A 23,526-nucleotide genomic window follows, 5' to 3' on the forward strand; every position below is an offset into this window, starting at 1 on the left:
AAAAGGGTTTTCTCCGACAATTTGATGTGTTAAAACTAAAGTGAATTCTTGGTTCATCGTCGCACCGTATAAAGTTCACGGTTTCTAAACTAAGAACACCAGCATTAAATACACTGTCTGTGCAGTATTGACGTCATAAGTAAAGCAGTTATGTACTGACTCATTTTCTTGCAGGTGGTGGGTCTTATACGCTGAAGCTTGCCTTCTCCCCAAGCTCTTCAATATCGCCCACAGCTCCAACGGTTGCGCCCGCAGTGGCTGCCGCAGCGGTTGCTGTCAGCAACGGCGCCAATCCCTTGGGTCCAATCGGCTCACCAGTGCACCCAAGATGCATAGCGACCAGCCCTATCAGCCTCGTGACAAATGGCGTAAAAGAATTAAATGGAGACGCAGAAAGGAATGGACTGAGTCCCGAACAGCTGACAACTTCAAGCCCCTAGGAACACTGGCGAATAATCAGTAGGTACAAGCTGAATCTACACAGCGGCTTAATTCCTGGTGACTGCTTCAAGTAAATCTACATAATGTCTCCACCAGGTAACAGGTTGATGTCCAGTAATCATTATATAATTTATATTTTATTGAGTTATATCACGTGGTTTGTACTGATGTTCAAACCCACTGACCCGGCTCTCTATGGGGTTTGCGTTCTTTCATGACTTCTTATATCAGGTATAAAAGTAAGCACAATTTACAGTGTTTTCACTCAACCTAAAACATGTGGGCTAAGAAAAACAAGTGCTTAAAGTAATATGAACTTCAGAAACCCCTTCAGTTAAAGATCACCGAAAATCTTCGGCTTATCGTCGAGAATGCTCAGATTTCCTATGGAATGTCTGTACCATGTATCGCAAAATTTGGACCCATATAATTTCTGTAGGTGAGGTGGAAACACTGTAATATGTGCGCTTCAGTATAACGTCGCCAGTTGGGTTCAGTGTTTGGTTTTATTGTATTTACAGCAATTCCACAATTTTTCATTGGTTCAGTTTGAGGTTTAAAATACGTTGAGCGTGGGTTAGATATATTGAATAGTCAAAGCAGTGATATGTCTGCAAAAAGTATAAAAATATGTAACATGTATATCACAGATAAGAGTAGTAATTTTCTCTAAACTCGAATGTGCAGTGAGTATAAAGAGATTTTTCATTAACTTAAACGAAGTTTATTCTCAACGTTATAGATATATACAAATTATAAGTAGTGGAGTGAAGTAAAACTTCAAGTTCTTTCGAAAATAAGTATTATCATTGAAAAAGGCGTTTTCGTACACCAAACATTCAATTTTGCTCACTTATTTTGCATTTCAGTTAACACAAAATCGCTATAAATAATTTCCAAGGTAAAACTGGTATCGTTTTCATGGGCAATGTAATTTACTCACTAAATGGTATTTATAATTTAAGATGTTTTCTAACCATATACTATTCTTTGTTTGTCATGACCGCACGAGTCGTGATTAACAAAACACATTTTAAACTGGCAAGGGGAACTTTCACTCTACAAAAGTATATCTTGTTTTAAATAGAGTTCGGTTGCATTTATTTGAGCGTTTACACTCAATAATTCCAGCTATAGGTTAACGGTATATTTGACTCTTTAAGGGTGAATGGGTAATCAATTGAAATACTCCTCTTGCTTTTTTTGTACATAACATTAGTTATAAGAGTAGATGGGAAAGGTTAAATTCAGCAGAATTGCCCTTTTTGATGATCAGGTACAAAAGAAAGCTCTATTTTCCGAAAACGTTAAAATTGCTAGCGTTTGAGTTGTATTGCATTTGAAATAATTCCCTTTTCTTAAGTCACTCTGGCAAAGAAACTGATTTCCAAGAATAGTAGTCTACCTATTTAGAAACTTGTGGGAATATTGGGCTGGATTACAATGTAAGTTGATTTCGGAAAAGGGAGTTTTGAAGTTGAGTGGAAAGAATCAAGCGGCTCATTGTTAGAATCTTTTTATTATTATTATTATTATTATTCCTCCTTTCCTTTTTTGGGCTGCTTGAAGTGACGTTTAGGTAAATAGAGCTTTCCTTTTCTCATAAGAATCACAGAGTTTTCGTTAAGTCTCTCTCTGCATCATTCTAATATTCTCGGTAGAAAACGAAAAGAAGAAATATATTATTTCAAGATTATATCTGCCAGATTTAATGGAGCGAAATTCAACCATAATTTTATCCGCTTCTAATCCAATTTCCTTCAATGGATTTTATATGAGTATATGTAATTTATATTTTTTCTTCGTTTATTTTTCTCGTTTTGGTTTAAAAGTTTTCTAAATTTCAAAGGGAAAGAGCATTAGGTCACTCCCGAAGTGTCAAATTGTTTCTGTCGAACACTCCAGACAAGTTTTCTTCTAAGGGAACGTGTTTCTTAGCGTAGCGAGAGGGGAACTCTTTTTAAAACTGCAGCGAGCCACTTAGTAAACCTCTTGTTGATTAGGGATATTGAAAGAAATAACATAATCTAAAGAAATACTATTATTCTTCTCGAGAAAGAAGAACATACATTTCAATTTGTTTGGATAAATTAATACATATTAAAAGTTTGCAATTTTCAAGAGAAAGAATAGCAATCAGATCAGAATATTTCAAATCTTGTACACACGTGCGCGATATAGAAAACATATACAAATGTGAAATTTTTAAATCTTCGAATTTTTTGTTCTCGTGGACTTCTCTCCGCTAGTTCAAGTCGCAAATAATTTTAAGTGGAATTAAATTAACTGCATACTATGCAGAGAGGTTTTAATATAATAATTCGTGCACATGTGAAGTTTGTTATAGGAAACTATGAACGTTTCGTTGTACATATTATAGGTTATAGAATTTAAGAACAGAGAAACATATCTTGTTTAAGCAACATCACGTATTCGACAAAAAATATAAAATGAAGTTAAAATTTGTCCGAAACGTTTTTTAAATGTTATTTGGTTGAAAAATGTTATTTGTATTCAAGGACGAGTTACAAACGCAAAGAAACTACACAAAACGCTGGTATCAGTAATGTAATTTAAGTTTTTTTTTCAAATTACGCTTATCTTAGATCAAGCAATCCTTGTTTGTATCAAAATATTTACATGACGCCGAGGCTCTCCAATTCTATTTCATGTCAGCCTCGATTCTATGAAAGACCGTGGAACGAGGTTTTATGTCAAGTTTACTTTGGGAAAATAAGGGGTCTTTGAAATTTGCGACTGAATCTGTACCAGGATGGCTCGGTGTGGTACCAAATGTTTTGATACATTCAACGTGGTCTATTGTTTGCAGTCGTCATACGCACTAATTTAATACGTTATTACATTGTTTACAATGCACATGTTGAGTTTTTTAAGCCTTTGATAATCTCTAAATATAAATGGATTTCAACTTTTTCTAGGATATTTTTGGACATAAAGTTATAGTAACACAAGGTTTTTTGACAACTTATGTTGTAAGTAAAGTCCTTGGAAGTCATACAATTCAGTTTCCCATAGTTTATTCCCAATTAAGCATTGAATAAATAATTTTTTATTGAAGTCAACATGTATTAACTCAGCAGAGGAATTAATCTATAAGCGATCTTAATTACCTAAGCTCCTAAAGTTTGAAGTAGGAATTTGAGTCTTTTAGAGTTAGGTTTAATGTAAGTACATTGGAGCACATACTTCTGTAATGAATATTCAAAATGTTTTCGTTTTTTTTATTTTGTTTGTGTTTATGGGCGGTTAGATGTATACTCTGGTAAGCACAAAGTTAGTAGCGGTTTTAAAATCACTGGTGGTAAACTAACTGCAAAAAAAAATCACATGACCATTCTTCACTTGGACAAGAGGTGCGACTAACCAATCAGAACCTTGTAATAAAACATGTGATCCTCGTGAAGCGGGAGAGGCATTTTACGAGTGCTCAATAGTGCTTAGTTTGATTTGGAAAACGCGGTAAAAGGAACAGGAAAGAAGGCGGAGGAAAATCTCGCCTAGTCGGACTCAGGTGATTACCGTATCTATTCGAATAAACGCCGCATGAATCACAAGAATCTGATGCATATTCAAGGATTATGAGAAAACACTCGGTACACTACACCACCCAGGCTGAGGCAATTTCGATCTCAGCGAAAAGTGAGACATTGAAACGTTAAACGTCTTTCTGTTTTAAATAACATTTACAAATGATTTATCGTAACAGGTGTCAGTGATTTTGCAAAAAACACGCCGCCCTTGAATAAACGCCGCGGCGTTTTATCGAATAAATACGGTAGTTCAATTAAACATCTTTGAGGTCATTGGTGAGAGCACTTTGCACAAGCTTCTTGATCTACTCCACAGAATTCGGGTGAAAAGTAATTTAGTGGATGGCTGTGATTAATTTAAGAATTGTTACACGTTAATGAACAAAAGTAAACGTGCGCCCAGAGTCTGCAATATTAATCGGGAAAACCGCCTGTTTCCTTTGCAAAGTTACTTGCGTTTTTGTTTTGGTTTACTGGAAAACTAATTTCCTAAATATTTTTTGTTTTCGTTTTCAAGTCGTTTCACTTGTTAGGAGTTCAAGTTACGTTCGTTCTCAACGAAATCTTGTAAAGCCTGTCCAGTATCATCTAGCCTTTTCAGTGTTTAGATATTGATGTCCAAAAATTGTGTTGTTGCGTCGATTTTGCCACAAAATGGAAAAGTGTACTTCTTCACGGGGGGTTGTTTGACGTTCCAAAGTTTTAAGTCCGTTCTCTCTTACTACAGGCCTCTTTGTAGTATGAGAACTCTAAACTTCGAGATCATTAAACCATCGTTTGTTTTCTCTTTAAACCCGAAGGCGATTAAACCATCAAAGTTGCACGATTTTTCTTGTGAACGCCATCGATGGAGGATGTTCTCGTAGAGTGTTTTGAACTAATACGCTTAAATGACTTGTTTGAAAAAATCCTCGAGAATATGGCACTTTTCCATTTTGTCTTGCCATTGATTATCACTGTTGCAGGCTGTAAGCAAACAATTTAGCTTGAATAGATGTTTAGCTAGGCTGTAAATGATTTTTAGGCCCAAACCCTGATGCCCGGGGGACTCCCATAGCAAAATGACGGGGGTGCTCGTCATCTCGCTTAGGAATAGAAACTTAGGGTGTTCCGGTCGGAAAGCCAATATTTTTGGCCATAAGGGGATCACTTAGCGTTTTGCATAGAGAAATATCCATATTCGAAAAGGCAAATGCCGTCATAATTTGTTATAGTATAGCCTGATCAACGCCCAGATTGGTCTCCTGCAGGGGTTAATTCTACTTCTCCGACGAGAATCCCAGTCATTTTAATATGGGAGTCACTCCTCCGCCGGGGCGCTGATGCTGTTTGAGTGCCTGTTATGTACGCAGTCAACTCCCTGAGACGGATATCTTTGGGACCAACTGTAACTGTCTTTCAATAGAGGCGTCCGCCTTGTAAAGCGTTTTCACTCACGTGGCCAGCATCTATGCAAATTTATTGGACACGAAAAGTGCGTTTACATAAGAAACGTTTTCAACTCCCACAGGACTGGTTCGTGACACCAACATTGCCGCCGTGACGTCATGTGAAAACACTCTATAGTTAACCACCGACAAGGACTGGACATTTGTTATGCTCATCATTTGTGTGTCCGCTTTGAGACAGACATGTCGGTCTTCTAGATATGTTCATTAAGGGGGAGTTGACTGCTGCATTTGCTTTCCATGAAGAAGAAATTAATTACAGCAGCAGCATCGCTTATCTAGGTGCTTTAAGTAGGCAGAAAAGAGAACTAACTATAAATGCTCTTTTGCGATAGTTCATGCTTATATAAAAATTGTTTTATATGTCAACTACTGAAACAATGGAAGCTTTTTTGCAGAGCCAATGAGCCTCTGGTTCACATAGATTACTAAACGCGAACTATCGCAATTGTACCCTTCAGCTTTAAGCTAAATTTTGAAGGCCCTGCTTCGTGTAACAAACCGCGAAACTTGATCGGGAAGCGCTAGTATTAGGTAGCGTACAAAAGCGGGACATTTTTACAAAGAGATGATTCGCAGTAAAACTCGGCGTGGTGTTACAATCGCCGTGAGTAGAAGACGACACTCCCTTTTGTTAAACAGGCTACGGAAATTCTTAAAGTTTCAAGTGTATTGGGCATGTTTCGCGATGCACGCTTGCTGAGCCTTCCTTAGTAGCTTTAGCTTTGAACAGGACCTTATATTTTAAGAGGGCTTGTTCGTTAGGCTTTTGGCTCTCTATAAACATTTTGTAAATAGTCCTGAACACTCGGAGAGCTTTTGTAAAGCAGCTGGCTCTGAGAACAGCTAACGAAATATTCCAAGTATTACTGAATATTGTTAATCACTCGTACATACAATGTAAGCGCGGCTTGAAATGTTTGACTCCTGCATGTACTACTGGTTCGCTTTATGACCACTGAATAATGGTTTCAGGCTTAAGGTTTCAATAAAATTCCTCTAACAATGCATCACATTCTGTATCTTGTGTCTATTGTAGGTATCTGTTGCTGATCTATTTTTAGTCTTGCATTTTACAGCTCGTGACCAACAGTTGGAAATTTGTAGCGCTTGTTCCGCAGACAGTGTATTATTGGATCATGCCATGCTGAATATTGAAAAAAAAAACCAACATGTTTAACGTTGTTGATTAGCAACAGAGATGGTTCCTATTCTGTCCAACAAGTGTCAACTTGTTGAGCAACGTCAGTCTTGAAAAAATTGGTGAAAATTGGTGGAACATTTCATTGGCTCCGTGGCCAACACCCCGATGAAAGACATTGACACGAACCTTATTCCAAATACGAATCGATCAATTAGGGGATTGTTAATTTCTATTTTGAAGATACTGAACCAAAAGACAATTAAGGCCATTTATAAGGAGAAGTGGAGGCGTGCGTGGCCGAGTGGTTAACACTTTGAACTCCGGATCTGGAGGTCCGGGGTTCAAGCCTCGCCCGTCGCGTTGTTTCCTTAGACAAGGAACTTTACTCTACTTTGTCTCTCTTCACCCAGGTGATTAAATGGGTACCCGCGACATACTACTGGGGGGTAACCCTGCGATGGACTAGCTCCCGTGCAGGGGGGAGTAGCAATTCTCCTACGTGCTTCATGTTAATGAAACCGGGTTAAGCTCCGGCCGTTTGGGCCTCTGGCTCGTGTGCGCCTTTACCTACGTTTTGATAAGGAGAAACGTTGCCAGGTAGAAGGGTCACCCGCCTACTCGAGCTACCCAGGGCAAGCCAACTCTTAATACATTTCTTTAATCCTTAATCTTTAATTAATCAACCTTAGTTCTTACAAAGGACATAATTACAGTAAAATACAGTTCAGAGTGTCGAAGCCAGAGGCTTATATGACACAGGTCAAGGTCAAGAACAAGCCAAAATGTGCTATCACAATACTAAGACGCGACTTATTTTAGACGAAATGTGCCGTTTATACGGAAAGTCTGCGTCTTATTTAAGACGCGCCTTATTTTTCCTCGTATAAATGGCCCTAATGTTACATTCTGCTAGTCATTCCCGCCTTACAAAACGTGGCGAACCGTTAACATGAGAAACAAAAACTTGGCTCCGCTGTGATGGTAAGGTCACCCTCCAAGCCGGACCAACTTTTCTCCATATAAACACTTCGGCTCGCCCAGCCTGGTTAACTCGGTCAACGCGAGACAATCAGCGCATGTGCGAGTGCTGTTTTAGACAAATAGAGCATGCCGCAGGAGCGCTGTTGGCTCGGGCAAAGGGGCCAACTTTTGTTGTCATGTAGAGGCTCGCTGAAGTTGACTCGGATGGGAGGGTGATTCTTCTACCCAGGGCAGGCATTTTTCTTTTTCACAGAAAACGGGGCCTAAGACTGAGGTCACTGACGGAATTTTATTTGAAATAATAAAATGAATTCTGTGGCGCGAGTAGGTCAGCAGTGGCAGCCAAAGTACCATTATTTGGCAGAGGCTGGATTCCTAGAAGTTTACACATCATTGGGTACAGATTGACTAATTCAAACGGTCTTCCCATATGGTTGACTTTAAATGCGGGCCCGTGTGCGATGAACACAGTGGACATCGTCTGGCAATTGCAGCTGAAACCGTGAGAGAGCTTCGCCCATCGATTCGAGCGGCCTAAATAACGACCTTTCTTTGAACTCAGACTCCAGCATTCTGATGGCACGAGCACAAGAGGTGAAATACGCCGGTTGTTCCTAAAGTGCAAATCTTCCGGAACGTCATTTTTGTGGTAAACATGTAAATGCGGAACATTTTTCAGACGATTGTAAACGTAATCAGCTTTTCCAACTTTCGGTGCAAGCAGCATATTAAACCAAGAATCCCAGAAATCATAAGTGTTTGGGTTCACGTGTTTATCAAGGTCAATAACTTTGTTCCATGAAGTGTTTGCCATGCCGTGATCCGCGGTGATAATGATGTTCACAGTGTTTAGAAGCCCGTGATATTTCAATCTCTCCACAATCAAACCAATAACCCTGTCAAGTTGCTGAATGGTTTTTGGTATCCCATCCCATCCAACAGAGTGGCAAATATGATCAGGCTCTTCAAAGTACACGGCGACAAAATTAGGTGGATTTGGACCGGTCAACCAACTCATCATCTTCTCGACACGTCTTTCGAAAGACACAACCCTTCCTGTTTTGTTTCTTGTGTCGATGTTTGACGATGGGGAGGTCTCCCGGTAGTACGGATACATCCCCTTGATTTTCACATTATACCCGGGCCAGTACAGTACAGCACTCCTACCGTTGTAGCGCTGGTTTGTCACCCATATTGGTTCTGCACCGTCCCACCACCGTGGATCTGTATTGGCGCCCCCAAAACGTGCCTTAAGATCTGGGTCGTACATGGTATTACCTACAATTCCGTGGCTTTCTGGGTAGAGACCGGTCACAATGCTGTAATGTGCTGGGTAAGTCACAGTCGGGAAGACAGATCGTACATAGGGAACAGTTACGCCAGTCTTCTTAAGGAAATCCAAGTACGGTGTATGGGCCTTGGAGGCAAAATCCCACCGGAACCCATCTAGGGAGATAAGAAGGAGGGGTTGAGGTTGCAACTGAGAGTTTGCCCAGTTAAAGAAACATGATGTGCCTGAGATAACTAAATAGATTGAAAGAATCATCTCTGATGAAGCAAACTATTACTCAAAGTCGCAATCGAATAGCAAGTAAATCTCAGACAATTAACCTGTCATACTTTTATCGAGACACCATAAACAACCTGCTTTTCTTGTGTTTTGAATATAATAGATATAAACTTTGTACACTTAAGCAAAACTTCACGCTTTAAAACGTACGCCAAAGGGGCGGAGCAAAGATAAGTATCCAAAGATGTCCGTATTCTGCCTTTTTTTTTAGGCAAAGTTGTAAGTGGAGTTTGTATCTGTGAGATTAAGAGATTACAGTGGCTAAAGATGCAAAGTACACTTTGTCGGTTTAACTGGTAGTGGGCGGGGCAGGAGGAGACGCGCAACTTCTCACCCACCCACCCACCCCCTATGCTCTAGGTTTACCCCCCTAGCCCTTTCTTTGGTTCCTAGGCATCTCTTAGTTGCCTTTCTGCTAACAAAATATTATGAAGTGTTGTGAACATGTCAAGAAGTTATTGCCAGAGATTAGATAGGCCATTTTCGGGGACCAAAAATTGAAACCCTTACTTTTAAAACGTGGCCAATGATGCTGATGATGATGAATTACTAATGATACATCAACAGGTCGTCGTGATTAACCACATCGGAAATTCAACCTTCATCCACTTGTTTCTTTGCTTTAATTCTTTTTTCTGTATCCTGGTCACATAAATAGATATTTAGGCTAGTGCAAAAAAATTTTACTGTAGGCAGAAAACTAGTCTTAAGCAAAGAACTGAGCGAAACTACATGTTAAAACAGCGGGTAATTCTGGTGTCAAAAATCTGACAGGTACATTGTTTGTTATCACGGTACAATTGTTTTAGGTTAGACCATTGTTTCCCCCTTATTCACCGTGAATCTGTGTCCGCCCCTATGATGTTTGCGTTCTGTTATTTTATCTCAGGGATAGTTTTCATCTCAGGGGTAGATAGTCGACCCCAACCCCTCCTTCTTATCTCCCTAGATGGATTCCGGTGGGATTTCGCCTGCAAGGCCCATACGCCGTACTTGGATTTTCTCACAAGGACTGGCGTCACTGTTCCCTATGTGCGATCTGTCTTCCCGACGGTGACTTATCCAGGACATTACAGTATTGTGACTGGCCTTTATCCAGAAAGCCACGGAATTGTAAGCAATGCCATGTACGATCCAGATCTAAAGGCACGCTTTGGAGGCGCAAATACAGATCCACGGTGGTGGAATGGTGCGGAACCAATATGGATGACAAACCAGCGTTACAACGGTAGAAGTGCCGTGTTGTATTGGCCCGGGTATAACGTGAAAATAAAAGGGCAGTACCCAAAATACCGAGAATACTCCCCTTCGCCAAACGTCGATCAAAACAATAAAACTGGAAAAGTCCTGCCTTTTAAGAAACGTGTTGATAAGGTAATAAGATGGCTGACAGTGAAAAACGCGCCAAACTTTGTGGCCTTGTATTTTGAAGAACCAGACAAAACTTGTCACCATCAAGGAAGGAAAAAGGTGTGCGAATCCATGCACAATGTGGATAAGACGATTGGACGCTTAGTGGAAGGACTTAAACAACACAAACTGCTGGACAAAGTGAATATTATCATCACGTCGGATCATGGCATGGCGAACACATCTTGCAACAAAATTGTCGATCTCGATAAATATGTGGACCCAAAGAATTTTGATTTCTGGGATTCGTGGTTTAATATGCTGCTTACGCCTAAACCAGGAAAATTAGAGTATGTCTACGATCGTCTCAAAAATGTGTCAAATTTGCACATCTATCATAAGAATGAGGTCCCCGAGTATTTACACTTCAGGAAAAATAGTCGCATTTCACCGCTCGTAGTGATTCCATCAGAGGGCTGGCTCGTAAGTTCAATTAAGGGCCGACACGTCCAGGATGACCCCGTCATAACGACGGAACTTTCACACGGATTTAACTGTAAATGCAAGTCGATGTCCACTGCATTTATCGCGCGCGGGCCGGCATTTAAGGAAAACTTCTGTGGAAAGCCTTTTGAATCAGTCAGTTTGTATCCATTGATGTGTAAAGTTCTGGAGATCCAACCTCTGCCAAATAATGGTAGTTTAGAGGCCACTGCAGATCTACTGAAACCAACAACCAAGTGTCCAACATCGTAGATTCAAAGAAAATTAATGAGTGAAGAACGTCACAGACCACTGACACAGGTGTCCGTCGGTTTTATATACTTAAATAGGTGTCGGCTGGGAGAGAGTGGGCTTTACTTCTCAATCAGTTCCTTGGCGGGATAATCAAGTCAAAGGAAGTTTCCTCCAATAACTATTAGGGACCTTAAGATCGGACGACGGCGACGGCAACGGGAACGCAACAGAAGCAATAGGTTTATTTAGCAAAACAACAATTTTGCACGTGCATCACGCTTTTTTGTACATTTCTTTGCCGTCACTGTACGACTACGACGTGAAAATGCCTAATTTCATGATGTACAGAGGAAGTACACAAGCGACGACGAGATTTCCTCTCTCTTTCTGAACTTGGATATGGTTCTTAGGAATTCAACTTTAGGAGGGTTCGCCTACATTTGACAAAGTTAGTGACTTGGAGTAATCGCGATAAAGATTGAAAGAAAGCGAATTCACTTTTTCAGCGACGTTTTCACTGCCGTCGCCGTCCTCGGATCTTAAGGTTCCTATTATATTAAAAGTGAAGAAAAAACTATGATTGAGGTCTTTGGAGATAGTATGCGGGATCAAGTGATCCCGTCAGCTGTCGCACAATCATAGCCCGATACAAACGTCTTGATAACCATCGCGTGGTCGAGTGGCTATCAGTAAGTCGGACCCGCAATCCGGCGGTCCCAGGTTCAAGCTTCAAACTTTAACCAAAAGCGCGCGAGATCACTTCTCCTCCCCCTTTTCCATGTCTGTTCTTCCAATTTTTCTTAGTGGAGTCGATGGATAGGTTATAAAAGCTACCTGTTTAGATGACCATACGATGATCAGGTGTTCTGATTTTGTTAGTGCAAAGATCGGCAGATTACACCCCATCCAAATTACATGATGAGCCAAAAGAGGGTTACTGACTTGTCTCCTCCCAAACATCCATTCGCATTGCAGGTGACACAAAATAGCACTAGGGGGGTACGTTTCATCTTGTGTACTCAAACAGTTCAAACGAGCTTGATAACCCTCAGAATACTCTCATCAGCATTGTAGTGTTGTAGGTAAGATTGCAATATTGTCCTGTGTTACATACACTACAAGAAATCATTCTTTACATCCCGTCCTGCGGTTTGCTGTTAAATTATTCCTCAATGACACAGTTAAAAAGAAACACTGATAGATGTACACCTTCTGGGCAGACAAATCGGTGAAATTTTTGCTTAGTCCAAAGGATGGTTGGAAGGGAGAACAAGATTTCAATTGACCAATATATTTATTTAGCACTATTACAATACTCAACTTACCTTGTACTGTAAGTTACAAGGGTTTTTCTACTGATCACAGGCTTTTAATTTCACAGTCTCTCTTCCCATAGGCATATCATGAACAATACTTTTTACCAAATATAAGCATTTAATAGATGAGGAATGCTCAAGATGGAAACGTATCATTTTCATTATATGCATTGTTTGGTTATCAGTCACTATGTTATACAAATGGGTATTTACACTGATTAATTCTTCAATATCATTCCCCAGAGGAATCACATGAACCTCGCTTGAAGTCTGTCTCTGCTTATTTTCTCTGCGTCACTTTAGTTAAAACTCCTGACGACCAGACTTTATCCACCCAAAAAAGGATTCATACATGCCACAAACAACACTTGCCACAAACCAATCTAGGGTCCATACTAATACTACGAAGCAAGAATATAACTCCAGGAATTCTTCCAGGGTACGAAAATGAAAATTCCAGAATCCACAACTCCAACATTTCACTGTAATGATATGAAAGCTAGACATCCTATATATCTTTTGCATTCCACATGTATACCAAGTTTTTCTGGAGTGAGAAAAAAGGAGATCTTCCAGCGTGTTGTCCAAGGTACTGACAGAAAATTTTAAAGTTCTAAGAGTCTGCCAGAATTCCAGGACAAAACGATGAACTTTACCATACATGAATCTTGTCAGGTTAAGCTCAGTATCTTCACTTCTCTCTAACATCAATGATATCTTCTTCCTCCATGTCTAAGTCAACTGGGGTTTCGCTTCCCTTCAGCAGCTCCCCATCAAAAAAGAATTTGAGCTTAGAATGAGGTATTTTTCTGAATTCACAGTATGCTGCCATGAGCTTCTCTAGTGGATCAGTCTAAAAACAAAACAAAACACAAACAGATGTCACTTGCTTTTCAAGTCAGTAAAAACACTAAAACATTTTAGTACACACTGTAGCCTGGACATATCTAGAAAGACAATCATGTACCTTTGAGATTTTAAAAGTTTTCTTTGAGTCAGCATCTTTTCCTTGAACTTTTATCTCAATTTGATTGGCCTCTTCATCATCTATTTTGTCAGTCATTGCTGGAGTGTTCATTACAACACATTCTAGAAAAAAAAGAAAGGTTTAAGGGATGTTTATTTGTGCTACCATGCATGACAATCATCCTGAACAAGTAAATAGTTGAAAAAAATTCACATTTTATCTTAGGTTGATTTATGCTGCTTCCCCCATTAGTTTTGGAACTAAGCATGTACCGATGTAGGGCAAAAATGTTCCAGAGGGTCTTCGAGGAGGAACTCACCAATGATATCTGCTACATCGAGTTGGACAGAAATGGGTGTGTCATAACCAAGGATATTGATATCTTTAAGGGTTAACAAGATCTTATCTTCTGTTACACCTTCCTGCTCAGCTAACTGTAAAATGATCTTTCCAAATGGTTCAGACTGTGAAAGCAAAGTAAATGTCATTAACCTCATGTGAAGACATTAATGGGGAAGTAATAAATTATTACATTTCCAATTAAATTTCCAACCATACGGAAATTTAATACATTAATGGTTCAACTTGACTGCCTGATTAGCCAAGCCACTGTGCTTTTTGTTTTTGACAAAAGACAGACTGCAGAGTCTTTTGTAATAAACAAACCCTCCGTCAGCCCAGAAACAGAGTAAGTGATTGGTCAATTTTACAGCTGTTGACAGATCATTGACTGGTCTGTGGTGAGATTGCAAGTGACAAAAATAGTCATGCATCACAACTACCTGTGAACAATGACAAAGCGGTAATTGCTTGTAAACTAAAACTTTAAAGGATGTCTTACATAAGGAAACTGCTGTAAATTTCTTCAAGGGAAAGGAATTTAAGGCAATCTTACCAGAATTAAGGAAAGTGTAATTTTTCAGTTGTTTATATTCTATATATAAATTGTTTCAAGTTACCGGTACTGGGTTTAATTGCATTTGGTTAATTAAATTACATTGACAGCTTTGTTGTCCCCAAACAGAACAAAAGAGTCAGCAGTCTCTCATTTTTTCTTCTTGGGCTTATGCCCTTGTTTATCGTGGCTGCTCACCGCTTGTGTGCTTGGATGTAAGTGCTGTAACTTTGCAAAGAAAAATAAGAGACTGCCTGCAGTCTACTCGTGCCTAGTTGGACACTTGAAAATACACATCTAGCTCCTGTTACTGAAAAGAAAACAGTGATGGACAGTACTTACAGCTTTCATTGTGAATCTGCGCATTCCTGTCCTCGTTCGAACTTTTGCCACAACAGTTCTTTCTGATGGACTAGGGAGTCCAAAACTGTCATCTAGGCTATCAACGTTAACAACACTGGATGGTCTGTGGCTATCAGGTGAAAAAAGGGTGCTATCTGTTGATCTTTTCAGGTTATCCAGAACATTGTCAAGTTCTCTGAAAAATGAATTTGGCAAGTGATCAGCAATAAAATGAATCTGTATTGTCACTTGCCCTGGACAGGCAAACTGCTATACATGTATACCTGGCACATTTTTGAATCAAAGGAAGAATATTATTAATAAGGGGGAGCCAGGATTTCCAGGTATGAGCAGGCCTATCCCAAAGAGATTCTTAGTTTCAAAAACACATTTTGAAGAATTCTAGAATCACAAAGAAGACTAACTGAATTTAATAAAATCCAACAAGTGGTCTATTATCAATGCTACGTTCTGATTGGTTGAGCTACTACTAGACTATATGTCATAGCCCACTAGTGGCGAAAAGCCCCAGCTTTTTGGCAGCAAAAAAGGATTAAAGTCTAGCTTTAAGCAGCCAAAAATTTTTTATTCTCGATATTTTTGACCAACTAGTTGAATTTTACTAAAACAATTATTCCTCTCGCCCTCATGGCCTCTGAGTCAAAAGCTATCAGGCCTTCGGCCTCATGGGCTAGACTCAGAGCCCATTCGGGCTCGAGGAATAATTTTATTGTTAAATACCCAATACAGGACCTCACCTCTCTTGATTTCAATATATTGAGTGGAAGGCATCTGATTTCTCACCTCCTCCCAACACAGCCCAGTCCCCTAATACTCTGCTCCAGGTTACACTCACTACATTGGAAACCAAAGATGGCTGCTTGTTACAGTGAGGATTTGATTTTGAGGATTTTCTGGTAAAATAAGGAACTATGAAACCATCTAGTGCTTTGCTTGGTTGAAAATTATTGGGTAATTATTTACCTACCTAATTCTTGGATTTCTCATTTGCCGTTCATGAATTATTAAACGTGTGGCTGCAGTAGGGTCAGGGGGAGGTGGGGATGGTGACCTGTTAAAACTCACTTCTCGGATATCACTTGTTGAGCTGTCAATATCTTCAACAGACTTATCTTCTCTTATGCATCTATGAATAGACCCAGTTTTATAACATTAATAAACAGAAACACAACAAGGATCTATTCAGGTACTCACAAAATAATAGAATCAAGCTAATAATGAAATACAAAGGTGTGACAATTATTGTCACACCTTTGTATTTCAATTCAACATTGTTTGTACAACATGTTATCATTTTATAACCACTACTACCAGAATCATTGCTTTCTTTTGCAAAGGAAAGCTCAGCTACCTGTACTGCTATTTAAAACTTACAGGGTTAATTTACTAAATCTGAATGAAAAAGAAGTTGGAATAAAACATTGTCATCAGAGAATCTTTTAATTACGATCAAATAACAACAACAGAAAATGCAGAGAACAATAGGCACCTTTACAAAACAAACTAATGCACCAAACGTGACGAAAAACGAAAACATAGAAAGAAAGGGAAAGTGCCCTTGACATTGAAGGTAACATGAAAAGTAGTTACTTCATGTGGTACTGTCAAATCCAAAAGCTCTTTGCACTTAATTTAAAGTTACGCTTTAACGCACATCGTATTTGCTGAGCCCACTTAAGTCAGACTGTGAGTGTAGACTTTAAAGGAGCTTACATTAGATCATCTTCTCCATCGCTATCACTCTCCCGTGTTTCAGCCATTTCTTTTGCCTCATGTTGTTCTGCCTGCACTCTTTGAAAGGCTTCGTCGTTATCTTCGGACTCGGAGCTGTCGGAATCAACTTTTACCTTCTTCCCACGAAATGACAACGGAATTTGTCCCCGATAAGAAAATATGTTATCGCGATTTGGTCGTTTCTTTAGTTTACGCCTCGGAGGGTGCTTTTCAGGTTCTGCAGTCTGATCTTCGTTATCAGACATTGTTAAACGCTGCTTGTAGTTCAACTATTCTGTTACTAGAAATATTTTAACTCAAAAACCGCGCGAAAACAACTACCTTGAGTGTCCATTTTGGGCTAAGCCTGAGTAACCGCGCAAAGTACTTGGTAACCAAACCACTGAGAACAAAAGTTTACTTCAACGTACGTGAATCACACCAGTGTCACTCGTTGTAGAGATTTCCTTTCTTTGCAAAAGTATAATCCAAGGAAGGTAAGTCAGTCATCCGTTTGATTTTTTTTTTCAGGAGGGGATGGATCAAACCTGCCCTTGTGATAAGGTTTTCCCTATGTTTAGTTTGCACAAACCATGTGTGTCACGCATTCAGCTCATTCAGCTGTGTAGTTTATATTAAAGCTTATATACAATCACTCGATCAGTTTTCAGACACAATATACCATGCTCTCTACTTGGAGTTAATACTTGATAATTGAAGGGTGAGTGGGCGCCCTAGACCTCTCCGATTTCCTGACACTGATCAATATTGTATTTGCTTTATATAGAGTACTAAAGTGTGACGTCATAAAAATGAAATTTCTGAAATTATGGGATTTGTCAGGATATTCTGAAAGAACAATGTCCAAGAGGCCTACTTGCCAAAAATGAGCATGTGGGGGCAAATTGTCTCTGAGATCGTAGCCCAGTTATGCTTACAAAACTCCATACAAACCCTTCTAAAATTTTTTTGGGTCGACCCAAATAACATTTTCTACAAGAGATTTAGTTATGTCCTTCAAGCTTGCACCGTCTTTCTTGTGCAAGTTTTTTCATCATGTGGATGTCAACCCTCAACGATCCTCAGACATCCTTCCTCCCCCCACCTGTGAAGTAAAACAAGGCATGGACAGAGACTACAGCACTGTAAAGATATCATACAGCATGCAGAAACTAAGAAAATTCAAGGAAATGTCAAAAAATGCTTGAATACCATTTCAGCTCACATGCACATTAAAGTTATCAATAATTTTCAGATTTTTTGCATAATTTATCATTTTTAGATTTCCAATGATCATTTCCTTTCATGTTGATCATGAGTTTCAGTTTTTTGTATGTATCATTAATTTGAAGATTTTTTGTAATTATCTCATTTCATGTAGATCGTAAATGAGTATATGAAGAGCCCTGTCTGAGAATACTTTTTATTATTTATTTACGCAGAGCCAGCCATATACTGTAATAGGCCATCATAAAGGTGATTTCAGTTAATGTGTGTTCTTAATTGCCTACTTGTTTTCAGGTTCATCACACCAACTATGGTTGACTGCATCAAGTTAGGCCGTTTTTTGGTCTGTGTTGTTGGCATTGCTTTGTCAGGTTATGCTCTTCACGTTGAATTATCCCATGCGCGCAATAAAGAGTATAAAGCCCTTTGTGACATTAATGAACACATGAGCTGTTCAAAGGTATTTTCATCAAAGTAAGTAAAATCAACATTATAAAACTCAATTGGATTCTAAAGATGACGCCATACAGTATCTCCGAATGTCTAGCCTGCGTGGCTGGTGTTAAAAGGGGAAGGGGAAGGGGGAATTTTGGCGTGCGAGGCAGAAAGGAAAGGAAGTTCCCCTCCTCCCTCTCCCTCGCGCGTGGTCTCGCGCCCTAATTCCCTTCCCCTTTCCTTTCGAATGCCTGCCACGCAGGCTATGGAAAGTCAGTCACTGTCAACAACAGTCCTATTCAGGACTACAATCACCTGGATGATCATATTCCACCTACTCATAAGTGACTCTTTGTAAACCATGATAGCTATTCTCCACCTTTCCAAAGTTAATCTTACGTAATAAATAAGGACATATCACTTCCATTGTTTATTTAAGAGACACTAACATCTGGGATCATCAAATGCCAAAATACTGTGTTGAAAGTAGAACTTAACACATTATTAATAGCTTTTGCCCTGTCAATAGACCCTTCTTTTTTTTTTAAGTTTTGATAGGAATAACTTGGCGAAAATCTGTCCACACTTCTGAAAAGAGTACCTTAGTATTTATAACTTGCCAAGTTTGAAAGTAATACATAAATAAAGCAAGTGAAGGTATAGCTCTGCAAAGTCTGTTGCTAAAACTTCGCAACTTCATGGAGCTATATTATATTCTTTTTCAACAAATCACTCTAAGACTTGGCAATTGGATGATTTTCAGGCTCTCTTTTCAGTGGTGTTGATTAATTTTAATAAGTGAAATTGTGTCAAAAGTCAGGAAAACCATACGGCCAAATTTTCTATGTATGCCCAACTATGGCCTTGTTAAGGGAATTCCACACCGTCAGTACTGCAATATGACAAATAATAATTATTCAGGATATAATTATGGTATTTTGATTTTATCATTATTACTGATTGGAATAAACAACCTTATGAAACATTGTTCAAATCTGCAATGTGTGGCTGCCAGTGCGTATTGAGATGTAAGGACTAGCATGTGTTGGCTGTGTGTGTAAAGTGCATGTATGCATGTATTAATTTTAATAAGTGAAATTGTGTCAAAAGTCAGGAAAACCATACGGCCAAATTTTCTATGTATGCCCAACGATGGCCTTGTTAAGGGAATTCCACACCTTCAGTACTGCAATATGACAAATAATAATTATTCAGGATATAATTATGGTATTTTGATTTTATCATTATTACTGATTGGAATAAACAACCTTATGAAACATTGTTCAAATCTGCAATGTGTGGCTGCCAGTGCGTATTGAGATGTAAGGACTAGCATGTGTTGGCTGTGTGTGAAAAGTGCATGTATGGATAGTTCATTGTATAAAAGACAGTTGGCTGTACAAATGTGGGATGTCTTGTAATTTTTTTTTCTTAAAAAGTTTCTACTTTTGTTCTTCACCAGGTATGGCACTGGCTTTGGTCTAGTTGAGCCGGTGCTTGGAAAAAAGTCTCTTCTCAATGTGCCTAACAGTATTTTTGGAATTGCTTTCTACTCCTTGATTATGTTACTAGGTAAGAAGTGCAAAAGATAGATTGCACTTTTCACTGGTAAATCACCTTCCAGTAGCCTTTTATATGTTAACAAAACCATTTCATTTCATTTCATTTCATGATTCATTCCATATATTTCAAATTAAATCCATTTACATTGTCCAGTGGTTGACAGTTTCTCATTTTTTTTGTAAAGCTCTGGTCCATTGAGAAAAAGTCACAGATTTGAAACCTTGCCAAAAACTATAGTTGTAGCATCCAAGCAGTGTTTCTAATGAGACTAAAATAATGCAACATATTCAGGTAATTGTGTCATCTTGTGATGAGTTCAAACCTTACCATTAGCCATACCTCCTTTTCCTTTTTTTATCTATTCAAAAAGGGAGCAACAAAAATCCTGCAATTCTGTTTGTAAAAACCCTGCTTGTGTCATCTATCTTTTACTTGGTGGGTTTTGTGGCTTGGGTTTGGATTCATAACTCTGGGGTCAATTCAATAAAACTTTTACAAGTGTAGCCATTGTTTTTAGACCCTAAAACAATGATTACACTTGTAAAGTACACTTGTAAAAGTCTTATTAAATTGACCCCTGTATTTGAACCATGTGTCACACTGACCCTCCTGGCAAATACTTATTGCAAACAAAACAAACAAACAAACAGTTTGTGAAGTGTTTTTTTTGTTTAGTTACTTAAGAAAATTTTCCTCCATTTCACCATCTCAATACAATCCTCCTGACGATCGTAGCTGAAAGTAAATAAGTACACAGCTTGTCCTTTGCGTATGCAAGGAGCTCTCATGTATAGAGTACCGAAGTGTGACGTCATAGAAAATGAAATTTGTGAAATTATGGGATTTGTTAAGATATTCCGAAAGAACAACGTCCAAGACGCCTACTCGCCAAAAATTAGCAATTTGGGGCAGATTGTCTCTGAGATATTAACCCAGGTATGCTCTGATGACTCCATACAAATTCTTCTAAATCTTCCCTGGTTCCTAATCTTATGAACCAAGCCAAATTTAGAAGGATTTGTATGGAGTCGTCACAGCATAATTGGGCTAATATCTCAGAGACAATTTGCCCCGAATTGCTAATTTATGGTGAGTAGGTGTCTTGGGCGTTGTTCTTTCAGAATATCTTAACAAATCCCATAATTTCACAAATTTCATTTTTATGACGTCATCACTTCGGTACTCTATTGCTTGCCCAGGGCGACCTCTTGCTCATGATTTTGTCAGAGGATGACTTCCCTGGACCCTTGCCCATTGGGCAAGTGAGCTTTAAAAGCTTCTCACCCAGCAAGACTTTCTACTCATCCTGTACTACTGGATGGGACTTTTTTGGATCCCTGCATATTGTTTTTAAGTTGGTGAACATTGCTACCAGTAAATCTATCAGGGGCACCCAATGTCAATTTTCGGAAAAATAATCTGTTGGGAGGATGATTTCAGATCTAGAAATTTTAGAACATTTATTGTAAAATTTCTTGCTTGCCTACCGCTTCTAGGATTTTCGAACATCTAAAAAATGGTATAATTGCCCATTTTTGGAGATATGTCCAGGATCGATCTTGTTAGCAAAAATTTGCTAGCAAATGTTTTTCGCAATTTGTTATTTTTGCGATTTTTGCGATATTTGTTAGTGATTTTCTGACATAATTTTTTCTAAATTATTTCTTTTGCGACAATTGCGAAAGCAATTTGCTAGCAAATTTTTGCTAACAAGATCGATCCTGGACATAAGTGCATTTTTGACGGTTTTTTACCCTAAAAAGGTCACCTAAAATTTTGGGGAGCCTTTTTTCTGGCTAAAATTTCAGCGTGAAGAGGTAAGTTATGATCCCTATAATTTTCGGATCACTAGACTTTCAGCTAGGAAATCCGAACAGATGAAAATTTTTAGGGATAAAAATATGCCTATATCTACCGTTTAAATACTAAAATACGATGAATATTGCTATGTTTAAGTGGTTTTGAACTATTTTATCATTGGGTGCCCCTGATCTATCTTTTATTGTGAGATTGATTTACTGGTCTATTAATTACAATGTGATTGATTCCTCTCAGGTGTATCCAGTGGTAAATTTGCGGCATGGTTGATGTTCCTGTTTTCTCTGTTATCGTGTGTTGGCTCCATTTACCTGGGTTATATCTTGTTTTATATCTTGCATGACACTTGTGTTGTGTGTATCTCAATGTATGTTGTCAATGCTTTCTTGTTAATAATTAACTTACTAAACCTAAAACAGGTGCTTGCAGCAGCTGCTGTCAAGAAGAAAAAGGAATAACGTAAATTTTGCGCTTGGCAAAGGCTTCCTATTGCTGTTGGTTTTTTCCCTGCTAGCAGTTGGTTTTTTAAATCCTAAATAAAGCTATGGTCAAATAGTTGCAACATTGTCAGCGTTCTTGAGATCTGATGCTGAGGATGTCTGCAATATTTTTTTATAATAGTAAAGCAGAACACTTTTAACTTGTTTTACAACTTTGTCTCAACGTTTCTGTTGTTTTCAAAATGTTGCAGCTATTTGACCCACTCTGTTGAGCTCACACCCTGACCCATACAGATCTACTACTCATATTTTATCTATAATATATTTTGAAATTACTTTAATAAAAATATTGACTATAATCATAGGTATTAAAGATGATGTTGTGTCAGAATAGCCTGAGGTGGCATGAGCTGAGCGATGTTTTAATAATGTAACTAATGTTTTAATAAGAGTTGATATTAAAATGCTACTATTACATCAAGAATTGTTCTCTCAATGCCATTTGTGTTGTAAATATGGTCCATCTGGGATGTCCGTCGCACAGTTGTTAAATTATCCAGTCATCACAGAAAAAACATTATGCAGTTGCATACACCTAATGTTAGGTCCCAGGGGTAATTTTTTTTTTCTTGGCGTGAGTCCTGATGTTTCCCTCGACTTGTCTCAGGAAACATCAAGACTCAAGGAAAACAAAACTAACTAGTTTCCCAAGGGACCTGATATCAAGTGTTTTGTTATATTCTTGGACTTTCAGTTCAGCATTAACAAAGAATGAAGAGTAAATGGTACACAAAACCGCTGAATGTATGATTTACAAAGTACTTTCCTTGTATTATTTGCATCTTTTTCCTTTACTAGCTGCTGTATCTCTCCTTGGATAGCTCTGAAAATACATGTTTGTGTTGTTGTGTTCATTCGCCGATCATGAACTTTAATTTTTCACCAGTTTGACACTTGAAGTAACTTAAAAGGGACTGAGTAGGGATTCAGAGGCAAAAACATCTAGGAGCCACATGACCACAGCAACAAAAATTTTTGTTGATTTGGGTCAGATTTTGCGGGTCTTTCTGCAAGTACCATCATCACGAAAGAATGATAGGAACCAAACAATAGGGTTCTCCTGGGGCTTTATGGTTTGGTTGTATTGTTTCTTTTGTTGCACATAATTTGTGCCTAAGTACCTACAGAAGGAACCGATTTCTTGTGGACCTGGATCGTCAGTGTACATAGCTTGGATACAAAATGTATAAACAGCAGACTGATCCAGACAAAGCTAAAAGTAATCATAAAGAAGTAAGCAAAATATGTTTTAAAAAAATGATATTTGGCCAGTTTTGTTTAAATACCTTATATTTTAAGGGTTTAATTTTTATTGTTTGTCTCACGATTGTCACTTTGATATTGATCGCGACAATTTGACCACACACTGCAGGTCTTCATCAGGCGACAGTGTCAATGTACTGAGCAGGACTGTTTGTACCACCGTGGTTGTTAGTGATTGGTGTACCACAAACGTCGCCTATGGTTGGTGGGTTTCGATCCATGACAACCAATCTCTACCACAGC

At 38.7% G+C, this 23,526-nt stretch overlaps 3 protein-coding genes and 2 pseudogenes across 3 annotated transcripts in view; 3 read left to right on the forward strand and 2 right to left on the reverse strand.

Moving 5' to 3' along the window:
• The window catches only part of LOC140952563 (heterogeneous nuclear ribonucleoprotein L-like), a 28,231-nt gene extending 21,783 nt beyond the window's left edge, over positions 1-6,448 (forward strand). Inside the window, exon 22 of the mRNA XM_073401989.1 lies at positions 175-6,448. Within this exon, the coding sequence (XP_073258090.1) occupies positions 175-440 (266 nt within the window). The 3' untranslated portion in view covers positions 441-6,448. The remainder of the gene's footprint in view (positions 1-174) is intronic.
• A 1,085-nt stretch (positions 6,449-7,533) lies between these two features.
• LOC140952742 (bis(5'-adenosyl)-triphosphatase ENPP4 pseudogene) lies at positions 7,534-9,185 on the reverse strand (annotated as a pseudogene).
• A 725-nt stretch (positions 9,186-9,910) lies between these two features.
• LOC140952644 (ectonucleotide pyrophosphatase/phosphodiesterase family member 5 pseudogene) lies at positions 9,911-11,770 on the forward strand (annotated as a pseudogene).
• Positions 11,771-12,610: 840 nt separating this feature from the next.
• On the reverse strand, positions 12,611-16,851 carry LOC140952607 (NFATC2-interacting protein-like). The gene is made up of 6 exons (XM_073402038.1): positions 16,478-16,851; positions 15,732-15,890; positions 14,744-14,939; positions 13,826-13,970; positions 13,507-13,628; positions 12,611-13,392 (listed from the first exon to the last, which is right to left on the reverse strand). Exons 1-6 carry the CDS (start codon positions 16,741-16,743, stop codon positions 13,231-13,233), a joined length of 1,050 nt encoding a protein of 349 aa, XP_073258139.1. The 5' UTR covers positions 16,744-16,851; the 3' UTR covers positions 12,611-13,230.
• Positions 16,852-16,856: 5 nt separating this feature from the next.
• Positions 16,857-22,223, forward strand: LOC140952608 (vitamin K epoxide reductase complex subunit 1-like). The gene is made up of 4 exons (XM_073402039.1): positions 16,857-16,974; positions 17,999-18,178; positions 19,602-19,711; positions 21,758-22,223. The coding sequence occupies exons 2-4, from the start codon at positions 18,015-18,017 to the stop codon at positions 21,976-21,978; spliced, it is 495 nt and encodes a 164-aa protein (XP_073258140.1). The 5' UTR covers positions 16,857-16,974; positions 17,999-18,014; the 3' UTR covers positions 21,979-22,223.
• The last annotated feature ends 1,303 nt before the right edge of the window (positions 22,224-23,526 follow it).

The sequence above is a fragment of the Porites lutea genome, chromosome 11 (genome assembly GCF_958299795.1).
Source record: "Porites lutea chromosome 11, jaPorLute2.1, whole genome shotgun sequence".
NCBI lineage: Eukaryota > Metazoa > Cnidaria > Anthozoa > Scleractinia > Poritidae > Porites > Porites lutea.